General features: G+C 44.2%; 1 protein-coding gene across 1 annotated transcript in view; it reads left to right on the top strand.

The window, feature by feature from the left end:
- The window catches only part of LOC114710056 (TIR domain-containing adapter molecule 2-like), a 32,500-nt gene extending 19,401 nt beyond the window's left edge, over positions 1–13,099 (top strand). Inside the window, 1 exon segment of the mRNA XM_028894124.2 lies at positions 12,143–13,099. Within this exon segment, the coding sequence (XP_028749957.1) occupies positions 12,143–12,791 (649 nt within the window). The 3' untranslated portion in view covers positions 12,792–13,099.
- Positions 13,100–14,540: the final 1,441 nt, after the last annotated feature.

Genomic DNA, 14,540 nt, shown 5'->3' with positions numbered 1-14,540 from the left:
GTGAGGAATATTTATGTTTTCTTCATATATATGTGTGTATACATATATATGTATATGTAAACATATATGAACAAAGAATAGTTCCATGTCCTTGTATATATACCTAACATCCACAGATAATCATTATTAACTTTTTGGTATAGTTTTTTTCCTGTCTATTTTATCTGTATTTTGCATTAAAAAGCTGGGGTCATCCTATATATACTATTTTATATCAACTAATTATTACAGAAGGATTTCGTCCTGTCACTTCATTTATTCATAATATTCATAAACATGGTTAATGGTTTAATAGGATTCTGCCATGGGAACAGATAACACTTTACACTGCTATTCATCAGAGTGGGTTATTTTTGTTTCTTGAGTACTAGAGATTGAACCCCAAGCTTTTCACGTGATAGACAAGTACTTTGTCACTTGGTTGCCCTCCCCCCCCAGGCCTTTTTAATTTTTGAGATAGGGTCTTTGTTAGTTGTTCAAGTTTGGTCATGAGCTCACTCTGCTGCCCAGGCAGCCTTGAGCCTGTGGTCTTCCTCCCACGTAGCTGGGGGTATAGCTGTTCCCCACCATGACTGACGTGTGGCATTTCAGGTGTTTGCCCCTGTAGTAGTTACCTTACCAAACACCTACAAAAATCAACCTAAGGGAAGACGTGTTCCGATTCAGAGGACTTCGGGGCAGGTATAGTGTCAAGATCCTGAGGCAGTTGGTCACATTTTGCCTACAATCAGGAAGCCAGGAGAGATGAAGGCTATGCTCAGCTCAACTTTCTTCTTCTCTTCTTTCTTTCTTTCTTTCTTTCTTTCCTTCTTTCTTTCTTTCTTTCTTTCTTTCTTTCTCTCTCTCTCTCTCTCTCTCTCTCTCTCTCTTTCTTCCTTCCTTCCTTCCTTCCTTCCTTCCTTCCTTCCTTCCTTCCTTCCTTTCAAGATTTATTTATTATGTATAGAGTGTTCTGCCTGCATGTATGCCTGTATGACAGAAGAGGGCACCAGATCTCATTACAGATGGTTGTGAGCCACCATGTGGTTGCTGGGAATTGAACTCAGCACCTCTGGAAGAGCAGCCAGCACTCTTAACCTCTAAGCCATCTCTCCAGTCCTTGGGGTGCTTTCTTAATACCAAAGCAATGCTACTGTTTCTGTGTATACATGTGTATGTATGTGTACATGTGGGAGCATGTGGGTGTGTTGTACATGCACATATATTCACATATATTGTGAAAGCCAGAAATCAACCTATGGGATTGTCCCTTAGGATGGCCACCCACCTGGATTTTTGAAGCAGGGTCTCTCACACTGGGATTTGGAGCAAGCCAGTTCAGCTTGGCTGGCTAGCAAGCCCCAGAAGACCTCAGGTCTCTTCCTCCCCAGCACTGGAAAATCAAAGCGGTGGGAGCTTGAAATAGCATGTTACATCACCTCACAACCAGGAGCAGAAAGTGATGGATACATGCTCAGTTTACTGTCTCCTTTTTATACACTCCAGGATCCCAATTCAGGGAATGGCGATAACCACATACGCAGGCCTTTCCACCACAGTGACCTAATCAAACAGTCCTTCACAGACATGGCCAGAGACCAAACTAGGTAATTCCTGATGGATATGCTGGGATGCTTGGCTTCTGAGTGATTCTAGAACCTAGTTGGCAGTTAACACTAACCATCATGATGTCACCTTTGTCAACGTCACATGCAAACACATCATTTTTAAGCCGTAACCTCTCACTCTTTGTTCCCATAGGCTCATAATTGTTAATGGACAATAAATTCAGCCCAATGTCAAAAGAGCTCAGAGTCATTAACAGTTCCTATATTTTAAAAGTCAAAATTCTCTTAATTGTGAGTTCAGATCAAATTTTAAAAACAAATCTCCTACTTCTAACATACAATGGCACCAAGTAAACATTTTTTTTAAGATTTATTTTATCTTTAATTACATGTATGTGGAGTGTGTACTCATGACTACAGGTGCTCTTGGAGGTCAAACGTGTCAGAGCCCCTGGAGCTGGAATTATGGGAGGTTGCGAGTCACATGACTTGTGTGCTGGAACTGGACCTAGGTCCTCTATCAAGAACAGTATGTCCCGCCAGCGGTCCATCACCCTCCCGAGCGTGGAGGGTCCCCGCCGTGCGTATAAAAAAAAAAAAAGAACAGTATGCTATAACATACTTTTATGGCTATAACAGTATGCTCATAACCTCTGAGCCATCTCTCCAGCCTCACTCCCAGAGTTAGCATTCTTATTCCAAAGAGAAGAATCTGAGCACGGCAAGGAATAGTCAGACAGAAATCAAACCAAGATCCAGCAGGGCAAACACCAAATCCTGCGGCCAGTGTCCCGAATAGAGAAGGTGGTAGTACTGTCACAATTCAATTGACCAGGCTCTTGAGCGCACTCCTCTCCATACCCATGGGTTCCCATGGCAGACATCCCACAGTTCTGCCATCACCAACATCTCCGCCGGAACCTGGACCGCATCTTCACAGTTTCACACAGTGGTCTCTCAGCACTTCTGGGCAAGGACTCTAATCCTGCCACTTACTGCCTGTCCTCAGCTGCTCTCTGAAACTGGGGGGCAGGACTCCATGATCCCTCAATTTCACATCTTTTATGCCTCCAAAAGCCAGGACCTCGGGGATGCTCTGCTGATGGTTTGGGACGTGCTGTGGGATGCTCTGTATGTCCTGTGGGAGCCCATTCTCGGGTTCCTCGTGGCTTTATGCATAGAGTATGATTAGGACCACGGGCCTGAGTGCAGGTGTCTGAGATAGTCTGCACCTGGCTGTGCTGGGGGATGGTCTGTATGTCAAGTTGCTCTGATTGGTCAATAAATAAAACCTGATTGGCCAGCCACCACCCTGACAAGCAGCATGAAAAGATACCAGTAAGCCACGAGCCGTGTGCCAGGGTAGAGATTTGTGGAAATGGATTAATTTAAGCTATAAGAACAGTTAGCAAGAAGCCTGCCACGGCCATACAGTTTGTAAATAAAATAAGTCTCTGTGTTTACTTGGTTGGGTCTGAGCGGCTGTGGGACTGGCGGGTGAGAGAGATTTGTCCTGACTGTGGGCAAGGCAGGAAAACTCTAGGTACAGGGACGTGGCCTGTTCACCTTGGACTACAGTTTCTGTGTATGGATATTTGCACTTGAGTATAGGAGCTCATAGAAGCCAGAGGAGAGAATTGGATCCTTTGGAGCTGAAGTTATAGGCAGTTGTGAGCACCCAGCATAGATGCTGGGAACTGAACCGTGTGCCAGGCTTTTTCTTTGGGGCCACCAACCAGCTCCCAAATCATGACACAGAGACTTACTAGTTTTGAATGCTCCACCTAGCTTAGGTTTGTGTCTGGCTAGCTCTTTTAACTTCAATTAACCTGTTTCTCTTTATCTATCTTTTGCTTTGGGGCTTTTTACCTTTCTTTCTCTGTGTCCCGTTCTGTGTCTGCTGGCTGACGGCTGCCTGGCCCTAGGCGTCTTCCCTTCTTCTCTCCTTTTTTTCTTCTTCTTGGGCCTAGATTTCCCCTCGTTTTTATTCTCTTTGCCCGCCATCCCCACCTGCCTACCTAGTGGCCATTCAGCCACTTTAGTAGACCAATCAAGTGTCTTAGGCAGGCAAGGTGAAACAAATGCAACATAAACAAATGTAACACACCTTTACACAGTTAAGGTAATCCACAGCATGAACAAATGTAACACATCTTTACATAGTTAACTATTCCACAACAGAACCAACTTCTTAGCAAGCCCAGTATGAATGCTTAATTACTGAGTCATCTCTCCAGATCCCTGAACATATTGTTTGTTTGTTTGTTTGTTTGTTTGTTTGTTTGTTTGTTTGTTTTCCAAGTCAGGGTTTCTCTGTGTAGTTTTGGAGCCTGTCCTGGAACTCACTCTGTAGATTAGGCTGGCCTCGAACTCACAGAGATCTGCCTGCCTCTGCCTCCTGAGTGCTGAGATTAAAGGTGTGTGCCACCACCGCCCTGCTGAACATAATACTTTTCAGTCTCTTCTGCTCTTAATTTCCCCACCCTTCTCTCTTACCTCTCTTCTCCCCCTGTATCCCACATGTGTGGACTTGAACTCTAGAAATGTCTAATGCAAAATGACCCCAATGTAGTTGGGCCTCTGGTTCCTGAGCGTTTCTGAGAACCATGTGCTCCTGGTCCCTGCTGTGGGTGGCCCTCCTGAGTGCATTCCTATCACCTGGTACTCTGTATAAAGCAAGAGTGCAGTGGGTCCTAATTGTCTGTCTGTCTATCCTAGCTTCACATCCTTCAAACCCAGCAAGTCTTGGTATAGAATAACTTTCCAACAAAACCTGTAAATAACAATAAAGCATTTATTTATTAATAGCAAAACATTAGTTGGACAAGAAGCTGTTGACTTAACATATTTCTGCCACAAGGTGGTGCTGTTCAAATATGAAAGAAAAAACCTTTCTCTGACTCAAGAATCACAGACACACTAGGATTTTAAATGTGTTAAATTTCAAAAGGTACTTATTTGAATATATAATATTTTCCCCTGATAAACACACAGACTGAAAGTTTAATGTTTATATGTTTTTATCAGATTATTATTGGTTATTATTTTACTCATAACATTTGAGAGCCCCGCTAACCAGGTGGTGAAAATGTTTTTAAAAGATGAACATTAACTTTTACCTTAATGACAGGAAAATCTTAGGTGAGCATTCTATCAGCTGAGCTACATCTCCAACCTCCCAAGGAAGACTGTATTAGAATTCCTTTTGGAACAACAGGACCAGTATGAGATAACCAGAGTCCAGGAGAAGGATACATTTAAAGATTGGCTTGCAGGTTGGATTGGGCTAAGTAGGGCAAACCAGACTGAGAATTGAGAGAGTGCAATCCTGGGGTCGGGGATGGAATGTATCGCAGTGGTAAATGTGATACCTCAGTAAAACCCCCCACTCTATCCCCTACAGACAGAAGCTTAAACCAGGATTCCTAAGTGTAGATAAGAACTTAGACCCCTTTTCCCCAGGTGGCTGTATCTGCTACAGGGACTTTGGAAAACACAGTCAGGATATTCGACCAAAAGACTAAAATGGGAGGCGGGTTAAAATAAATTATATGGTCTGTGCCTTTAAGAACTAGCCTCACAAAGAAAGGGGAGTGCTCCTTCCAACCTCCCTGCTGTGAGTGAGAGATTTGGAAGAGCCTCCCTGGAGGCTTGTAAACTTAGAAAACACCTTACTTTTGCATTCTGTACCTAAAGTCTCCAGTGGTGGCTTTGGGGATGAGATCTAGGCACAACAAGACCCTCACTCTATTGTCTCAAAAAGGGGGCCTTAGACCAAGATATCTCAATATAGATAGACCCAGGCCAGTTTCAAGTCCCCAGAAATGATGGCGCCAGCCCCAGGAACTCAAAAGAACAGAGTCAGGATGTCTGATGGTAACCAATTAACCACGAGATGCCCCTCTCCAGAGATAACATGACCAGACCCCGGAGATGAGTTGTAAAACTCCTGACAGGGCAAACAGATAATCTAGAATAAGATAAAGTCCAGGCCCGGGAAAAACTGGACCAATCAAGGATGGACCCGTACTAACCTCCTCCCCTCTAAGAAATTTTATGGGTTTTGCCTATAAAAACTAACTTCCCCAAGAAAGAGGAACTCCTCCCTGCCTCACTTGAGATGGCTTGAGATGAGTTCCCTGTCATGACTTGCAGCAGAAGTAAACCTTGCTTTTGCATTCTGGTATGCTCGTCCTTGGTGGTCTCTCTGGGGGTTACCATTTGGGCACAACAGTAAAGTGCCGCCCTAGCAAGTGTTAGACGCTAGGTTCAATCTCGAGTCTGGAAAAACAACAATAACAACAACAACCAATAACAACAACAAAAAGTTGATACATTTTCCAGTCTAAAGGTTGTGTTGCCTTCACTGGCAGAATCCCTCCTCTGGACATCCAGCTGGTGGGATGTGGCTCATCTACATGATGAAGGCTAATGCCATTCACTCCAGGTTTACTGATTTAAATGTTAATCAGCTTCACAGATTGGCATGGGCCAACCCCCTGGCTACCAAGACCTAGGGAGCGAACCTGTGAAGTTAACTGTCACAAAGAGCTGAATGGGGTAACTAAACTTAGCAAGAAGGGGGTGCATACACTGATGTTTGCATCTTTAGTCATGGGCATGGCTTGCAGCTGGAACACTGCAGAGGGACCTCTTGGGACATTTCTGCAGAAACCTGCTATCCTTCCTTATACAGACGTCTTCTGGGAAGAAGAGTAAGTCTGAGGCTCATCAGCTCTGGGGCTGCACAGGAATAATACCATGCAGACATTTCTCCCCAACGGGCACCGCCTGTTACATTTCAAAATGAGATCTGAGGCAGTTTGCAGAAATGTCTCCATTCCTATCTTAGTGGGAATGGTGAAGAAGAGACCGTCTGCAGAAGCCACCAATCCTCCCTGTACCCTCCCCCCCACACACCACACACACACACACACACACACACACACACACACACACACACACACACACACGGGTTTTCTATATCGCTTTTTTCTGTCTTCTTTTTGAACTCTCCCTAAGTGGTCTTTTCCATCCCTCCCCGCTGTGCCGAGCCTACTCATCTCATGTTCTCTGTGTTTCTCCATGCTCCTCCCCGTGGCCAATCATAAGCATTGGAAGGCGGTTAAACAGTCTTGAATTTCTTCCCTTGACATCGGGGGCAGCACAATCCCCTGCTTTCCCTCAACACCCCCACCACCCCGGCTCCTCTGCTGGCTCTTTCTGTTCCTGCCCTCCATAATGTTGGAGTGCCTAGGGGCTCAGCCCTGGGGCACTTCCTTTTCCTGTCTATACTCTTTCCTGTAATGATCTCACATGGTCTTAGGTTTTAAACACAGTATGTATGAAGATAAATGCCAACTATGCATCCCCAGGGTTAGCCTCTTTCCCAACTCCAGAGTATCCGGTGCCTGCTGGACACCACCAGTTCCTTTCAGTTCTGTTTTCAAAACATGTCCCTGATCCAGACACCTGCTCTGCGGCCACTCCATGTCAAACCACCATTATTTTCTGCTAAATTTCTAGGACAGACTCTCATGAGTGATCTTGCATCTTGCATTTCACTCTCTTCATTCTGTTCTAGTGCAAGCATGGAGTGATCCTGTGAAATCAGGTAGACCAGGCTGCCTCTCGGCCTTCTCGGGCTAGCTCCTCCTGCCCAGCTCACAGCTCAGTTCAGTCTCCACCCATATCCCCACCTCTCACACCTTCCCAGATGCCAGACATTCAACAGCCTCAGGACCTGTGGGTTTGCTGCTCTCTTCCCAGCATGCTTTCCTTCCAGATACCGACACGGATCCTTCCTGTCCTCATTAATTTTTATTCTCCTCGTTATTCCTCAGCAGACTCACTTAAACACAGTGTCCACCAGCAGTTTTTTAACTCATTTTCTCTGTCCTCGTTTTTCCACAATTCTTTTTTTCTTTTTCTCTCCCACAAGACATCCTGACCACTCTTTCCCCCTCCTCCACTCCTAGACCTTTTCATTTATTAGGGCCTGCGGTAGGCAGGACCATCCCTGGGCTTACTGGCCAGCAGTCCAGCCAAGCAGTGAGCTCCAGGATCAGGGAGAGACTCTGTCTCAAAAAGTAAAGGGTAAAGCAAGAGAAGAAGACACCTAACATTGATCTCGGACCTTCACACACAGGTGCACACAAAAAGGCACAGACAGGTACACACACTTACACACAAACACACAAAGGGGGATATGTAATGAACCTTTGATATGGAAACCCCGTTTGATGGGACCATTCTACAGATAAGCGTCTACAATGTGCAATGACTTTTCTTTGAAGTCATTTCATAACAGAAGCATTCACGGTAGTAATAGACTAAAAACAGCCTGCATGTCCAAGAACAGGGAATGACTACGGTGCAGCCACATGCTGGAGCATTACGCAGTTGGAAGGAAATGAGGAAATTCTCTAACCCGGAGAGAAAATACCGAGGGGAGGAAATTAGGGAAAATACACAGCAGTGTCTACCCACTGCTTTCGTACATACGTGAATGATAACACTTGTTGGAAAAGTAATACAAAACTACACTGGTATTCAAAAGGGCAGTGGGAGGGCACCACAAGAAGTAAGACAAGGTCAATGGGAACAAGTGTGGGGGACACTTTTCAGTCACTGTGTGTTCAAATCACTGATATTTTTTTTTACTTCGATAGAAGATAGATTGTTTTCTCACATAGTTTATCCTGATTACAGTTTCCCCTCCCTCTATCCCTCCCAGCTCCTCCTCACCTCCCCTCCCATCCAGATCCACTCCCTTTCTGTCTCTCATTAGAAAACAGGCTTCTCTAAGTGATGATAATATAAAATAAAGTAAGATAAAACAAAAACTGACACATCAGAGTAGGACAAAACAAACAGAAGGAAAAGAGCCCAAAAAAGAAATGAGAAACAGATACAGACACAGAGACTCATTCATAAACACACTCAGGAATCCCATAAAAACACTAAACTGGAAGCCATAATATATATGCAGAGGACCTGTAGGGGAAAAAAAGAGAGTATATATATTTTAAATATCTGTATGTTGTGTGTATACATATATAATAAAATAAAATTTTAAAATGAGATAATTTTTTTTTTTTTTTTTTGGTTTTGGTTTTTCGAGACAGGGTTTCTCTGTGTAGCTTTGCGCCTTTCCTGGGGCTCACTTGGTAGCCCAGGCTGGCCTCGAACTCACAGAGATCTGCCTGGCTCTGCCTCCCGAGTGCTGGGATTAAAGGCGTGTGCCACCACCGCCCGGCGAGATAAATTTTTTTAAAGAAGGGAAAAGCCCTGACATTATGAGACAAGGAACCTCCCTCCAAAGACGCCATTGAGTGTGTTCTCTGCTGGCCATCTACCGCTGGGCATGCAGCCTACCCTTAAGAGGAGGATTGTTTCCCCAGTGAGACTCTCTTGGAGAAAAACTAAATTTTCATTTGCAAGTATCTATTAATGGGAGGTAGCTTCTGGGTTAGGGAGGCGGCCGGCCATGTGTCCACTTCTCTTTTCAGCCCGAGACCCCATTGGCTACAGACCCACGTAGTCCCTGTGCATGCTGCCTCCGTCGCTGAGAGTTCCTGTGTGTGTGGTCATTGATTTAGAGGGCCTTGTTTTCTTTTGTCCCCCAACTTCTCCGTCACTTCCGCTCTTTCCAGGTCCTCTTCCTGCCTCCTCGTCCACGGGCTTCCCTGAGCCCTGAGGGGAGGGATTTGACAGAGGCGCTACATTTAAGGATAAGCGTCCCAAGTCTCTCACTCTCTGCATGAAGAAATGTCTGGTTGTGGGTCTCTGTATTTGTTCCCATCTGCCGAAGAAGGAAGCTTCTTTGATGGAGGCTGAACAAGGCTCTAACCCATCGGTTCTCAACCTGTGGGTTGTGACCCCTTGAGGGGTTGAACAACCTTATAATCAAGGGGTTGCCTAAACTATCTGCAAATCAGATATTTACATTACAATTCATAATAACAGCAGCAAAATTACAGTGATGAAGTAGTAACGAAAATAATTTTATGGCTGGGGTTCATCAAAACAATGAAGAACTGTATTAAAGGGTTGTAGCGTCAGGAAGGTTGAGAACCACTGATCTAATCTATTAGTATTGCAAAATGCCATTAGGAGTGATTTTATTGCTGTGCTTTATTATTATTCATGTATTTATTTTTAAAACTGTGGTATTTAGGTTTACCTTAGGTCCCTAGGCTAGCTCAGGTTCACGGTCACCCATGTATGGGTTCATCTTATGGAGTGGGCCTTTTAGTCAGATCAGATAGATATGGGGTATTGATTCCCACAAGCTTTGTGCCACCGTTGCACTAGCAGATCTTGCAGGCAAGACAGCATTGTAGATCAAACCATTAGTGTCTGGCTTGGTGTTGGTGTTTCTCCATTGGCAGCCTGCAGAGGAACTTGCTGTACCAAAGACACTAGCACATAGCGGTGAAGGCTCTGTGTAGGCACCAACTCTACTTCTCCATGTTCAATGAGTTGTACAGGTGTTGCCTTTAGCAATGGGAACTTGCCATCAGTTTGTGGAGAGCAACCTATAGTCTGCAATAGCCAGAGTTGTTTTGAGGGTCCCCGTGGGACCCCTTTGACCAACAACTCAGTTAGATGTAACACAATCCTGGGACTTGAAGCTTCATTTGGTGACAATGGATGGCCACCTGGGGCTCTGTCTCCCCCATTATTTGGCTACTTCATTTAGCGCTCCTTCATTTATGTATGTATTTTAGGAAGCTCTGCTGTATTAGGTTTCCATACTATTCCTCAAATGGCCCTTAATTTTAGGTGTCTCTCCCATATTTCCTCCCTCATCCTCCTCTTTCCTCTCCCTCCGCTTTTGATCCTCCTGTTCCAGCCCCCCATCCATCCATTTCCCTTTCCTGGGGACATCTGTCTGCACCCACTTACTCTATACCTAACTTCTGTGGATTGTAGCTTGGTCATCATTGACTTAATGGCTAATATTCACATATAAGCAAATACTTATTGTATCTGTCTTCTGGGTCTGGGTTACCTTACTCAGGATAACTTTTTCCAGCTCTATCCATTTACCTGCAAATTTCATGATTTCATTTTTTAATGGCTGAGTTCCATTGTATAAATGCACAACATTTTCTTTTATCTACTCATCTTTTGAGGGACATGTAGATTCTTTCTGATTTCTGACTATTATGAACATGGTTGAGCAAGTGTTGCTATGGTAGGGTGAAGTGTCCTTTGGGTATATGCCTGAGAGAATCACTGTCTCTTTTCAAAAGGTAAACGAAACACAGACACACGTGGTGAGCAGCGACCTCGTGAGACCCTGACCAGTAACAAGAGGCAGCAGTGAGTCCTAGCTAGTGAAGAATGGGCAAATCAATTAGGTTTTATTATTTGCAATGTATGTGGGCTACATTTTAGAGTGGCACTTTAGACTACTTCTTGGTCAACTAGCACCTTGGAGCCAGCCTTAATGTACAAATACCACAAATGATAACCAGTGGCCATCCTTCACTAACCAAAGGCAGCAGCAAGGAATTTTATCCTGTCTATGCATTAGAATGAGATTCCAGGTGTGGTTTTCCTAACAGTGACACCACTTCTTCTAAATCTGAATTATGTGGGACCTTGTCATTGTATTATTTAGGTCATTGTGGATGTGACTGTATACACATATATGCTGGTATAAACAGAGAAAGTTAATTAAAAAAGAGAAAGACAGCCCCAAGAATGTGTGCAAGCTGGGAAAACACATAGGCTCAAAAGCCTAGTTTATTTTTGAATCTGGTCTTTGATCATAAATAACAAATAATATATCCCGTTGCTTATATATGCAAGTAGTAGTCATCTATTCTAAACTGTCTTTTGATAAAAGAATTTCCCTTGAACTTAACATTGCCAACATCTTCTGAAGTTATTTGAATTCCACTCGTGTGGATTACTTTTCTTTCACAACTGGTCTAAGTCTTCTAATTCCAGAATTTCGGACCACAAAGGAATGAATGGAAATTACGTCATCCTCAGTTGGCTAAGCTGGAGAAAGCTGGAGAGCTTAGTTCCTAGATTTTGATCCAAACTGAGATGTTAACTTAATTCGGGTGAATGTTTGGTCTCTAACATTCCAAAGACTACCTGGAAAAAGATGTTTTTTGTATATGGTAATGTCTTCTCTTTCCGCTTCCACCACCACAGGAACACAGTGGATCCTGAACACTGACGTTTCAGATCTCTTGGTGCTGACTCAGGAGAGCAACTGTCAGTCATCTTTGGGATATTTGCATCCTTTGTATCTGTGTTTGCTACCAAAATGTTTCTCTTGTCTTTGGCAGCCCTTGTGAAACTCACAAAAGCCTAATAGTTTGGTTTCTTGATTGGCAGCCATTTCTTTCTTAGGTCCTTTTTTTATTTTTTATTTTTTTTTATTGGGGGGGGTTGAACAAAAGGGTTTTTTAATCTTTTGATTAAACATATAATATTCTGCTTTGTTATTCCCTTTTTAGATTGAGAAGAAATGTTGAGACTCAAATAAAGCTCTCTTGTATGCCCCACAAGTCCGCCATGGGTGTTGGGAAGTCTAAACTAGATAACTGCCCCCTTTCTTGGCATAAAAGACACAGTGTGGATACAGATCAAGACTGCCATGAGTCAGAGACCGGGAAATTGAAGGATGTGTCCTTGCAGGGTTTTGTGGAGCATGGCAATAAAACAGGGCAGCCAGCAGGAGAGCAGGCGGGAGCTGAGGCAAAGGGAGAGATGCCTGAGGAGGACGCTGAAGAAGAAGTGTTCCTCAAATTCGTGATACTGCATGCAGAACATGACACAGAGGAGGCCCTCAGAGTCCAGGATCTACTGCAAAATGACTTTGGTATCAGGCCAGGGATAATTTTCGCCGAGATGCCGTGTGGCAGAATGCATTTGCAGAATCTAGATGATGCTGTAAATGGGTCTGCTTGGACGATCTTGTTACTGACTGAAAACTTTCTAAGAGACACCTGGTGTAACTTCCAGTTCTACACTTCCCTGATGAATTCTGTGAATCGGCAGCACAAGTACAACTCCGTCATACCCATGCGGCCCCTGAACAGCCCTCTTCCCCGGGAAAGGACTCCCTTGGCGCTACAGACCATCAATGCCTTAGAAGAAGAAAGCCGAGGCTTTTCTACGCAAGTGGAGAGGATTTTCCAGGAGTCTGTGTATGAGCGGCAGCAAGCTGTATGGAAAGAGACACGGAGTGTGTTGCGAGGACAGTTCCTTGACTGAGACGAAGCACACACCCGGCTGGCTCCTGTTCTGTAAACAAAATGATTCATCCTCACTTGAGAAAGCAGTGTCTCAGAAATGCTTCTATTTGAGTGGGTCTGCTTCCAGGAAATCTGTGGAGCACAAGAAAGGTACATTTCTGCAGGCCTAGGATTGTAGAACTCTCTGATGGTAAACTCAAGATGGTCAGTTTCTAGCACTTTTTTTTGTAGTTTTCATAGTTCATGAATATTCTTAACTCATTTCTTTTGTTGAACCGTGAACAGGTGTGTATGATAGACATTTTCAAAATACCAAGTTAAAAATCCTAAAAAGACATGAAGAAAATGGCTCCAACCGTGAGAGGTCTGACTACCTTCCTTCCTACTTCCATCGTGAATGTTACAGCAAAGCATCCTGGTGCTGCCACCCAGAAACGTGGATGGCCAGATTGGGACATGCGCAGTGTGGATGCACACAAGTTGTAGATCAGAAGCAGACGTCAGAACGGTCAGGCTTTTGAAAATAATCCAGCCACGTGTGGTTTTGTTTCTGCTGGAGTTTGGAACCAGTTCCCGCCACAAATTAGCAATCCTTTTGAGAGTGTGGTAGCTGGGGACTCTGTGGAGCTGTCCCCTGACCTTGTTAGTTGCCATCTGTAACCAGGGTTTTATTTGCAGAGCTTGTGAATGGTATGTGATTCACTAGCTGTTTGCTTTTAAAAATCAATAACCTCTTAGGTTAGCCTTTGACTTGGGGAGGCTTATCTAGGGTGGTCGGACTGTGAGTGTGTGTGTGTGTGTGTGTGTGTGTGTGTGTGTGTGTGTGTTGTGATGTGTGTGTCAGTGTGGTGTGTGTGTGTGTGTGTGTGTGTGTGTGTGTGTGAGTGTGTGGTGTGGTGTGTGTGTGTCTGTGTCTGTATGGTTGTGGTGTGTGTGTGTGTGTGTGTGTGTGTGTGTGTGTTGTGATATGTGATGTGCATATGTTGTATGTGCAGAGACTATTTTTACCAGCTTCACTTTTAGGGCCTAATGTACCTAACAAGCCAGGGAGGCCCCATGAACCTGTACCTTTCCCTCATGGAACTTCAGCCCATTTGAGACGGAAACAGTGCAAACAAGTACAGACTGAGCATGTGGCTAAGGGTGAGTCATGTCAAATAATGAGAAAGTGCCCACTGGGAGCCAGGAGACCTACTTGCAAGCCAATCTCTGCCACTGAGGATGAATGTGCCAGTGGGCAGCTATTCTCCTTTGTCTACGAAATGAAAGGGTTGGATTGATGGATCTCTAAAGGCTTTTGTCCTCTCCCAGGATGGGAAAACTGGAAGCCAGAAAGCAATAAGCAAAGCCTTAAATGTTTATGAGGTGATACATAGTGTGATCGTTGCAGAAGACATAATGCATGCTTACAATGAATGGATAGGTTTATATATTTGCATCACAATTGATTTTTAATGGCAGTCACAGAAAAGAATCTATATATGCTTATTCAGGTTTTCGGTTTTCTTTTTTATTCAGGGTCTCACTGTGTAACCCTGGCTGGCCTGACACTTGCTGTGTAGACCAGGTTGGCATCAAACTCACCGATCTACCTGCCTCTGCCCTTGAAAGTGCTGGATTAAAGGTGTGCATCACCCACCACATGCAGCTACTCAGTTTTTTTTAAAGATGTATTTTTTTTTATGTGAACCCATGAACAAAGACATTCTTCCTAGTTCCTGTGTCTCCTGGTCCTCACTTCTCTGGATCCCCGACTGCCGCTGTCCAC

The sequence above is a fragment of the Peromyscus leucopus genome, chromosome 19 (genome assembly GCF_004664715.2).
Source record: "Peromyscus leucopus breed LL Stock chromosome 19, UCI_PerLeu_2.1, whole genome shotgun sequence".
Lineage (NCBI taxonomy): Eukaryota > Metazoa > Chordata > Mammalia > Rodentia > Cricetidae > Peromyscus > Peromyscus leucopus.
The sequence above is the reverse complement of the archived record's forward strand: the minus strand, read 5'-3'. Positions and strand labels throughout refer to the sequence as shown.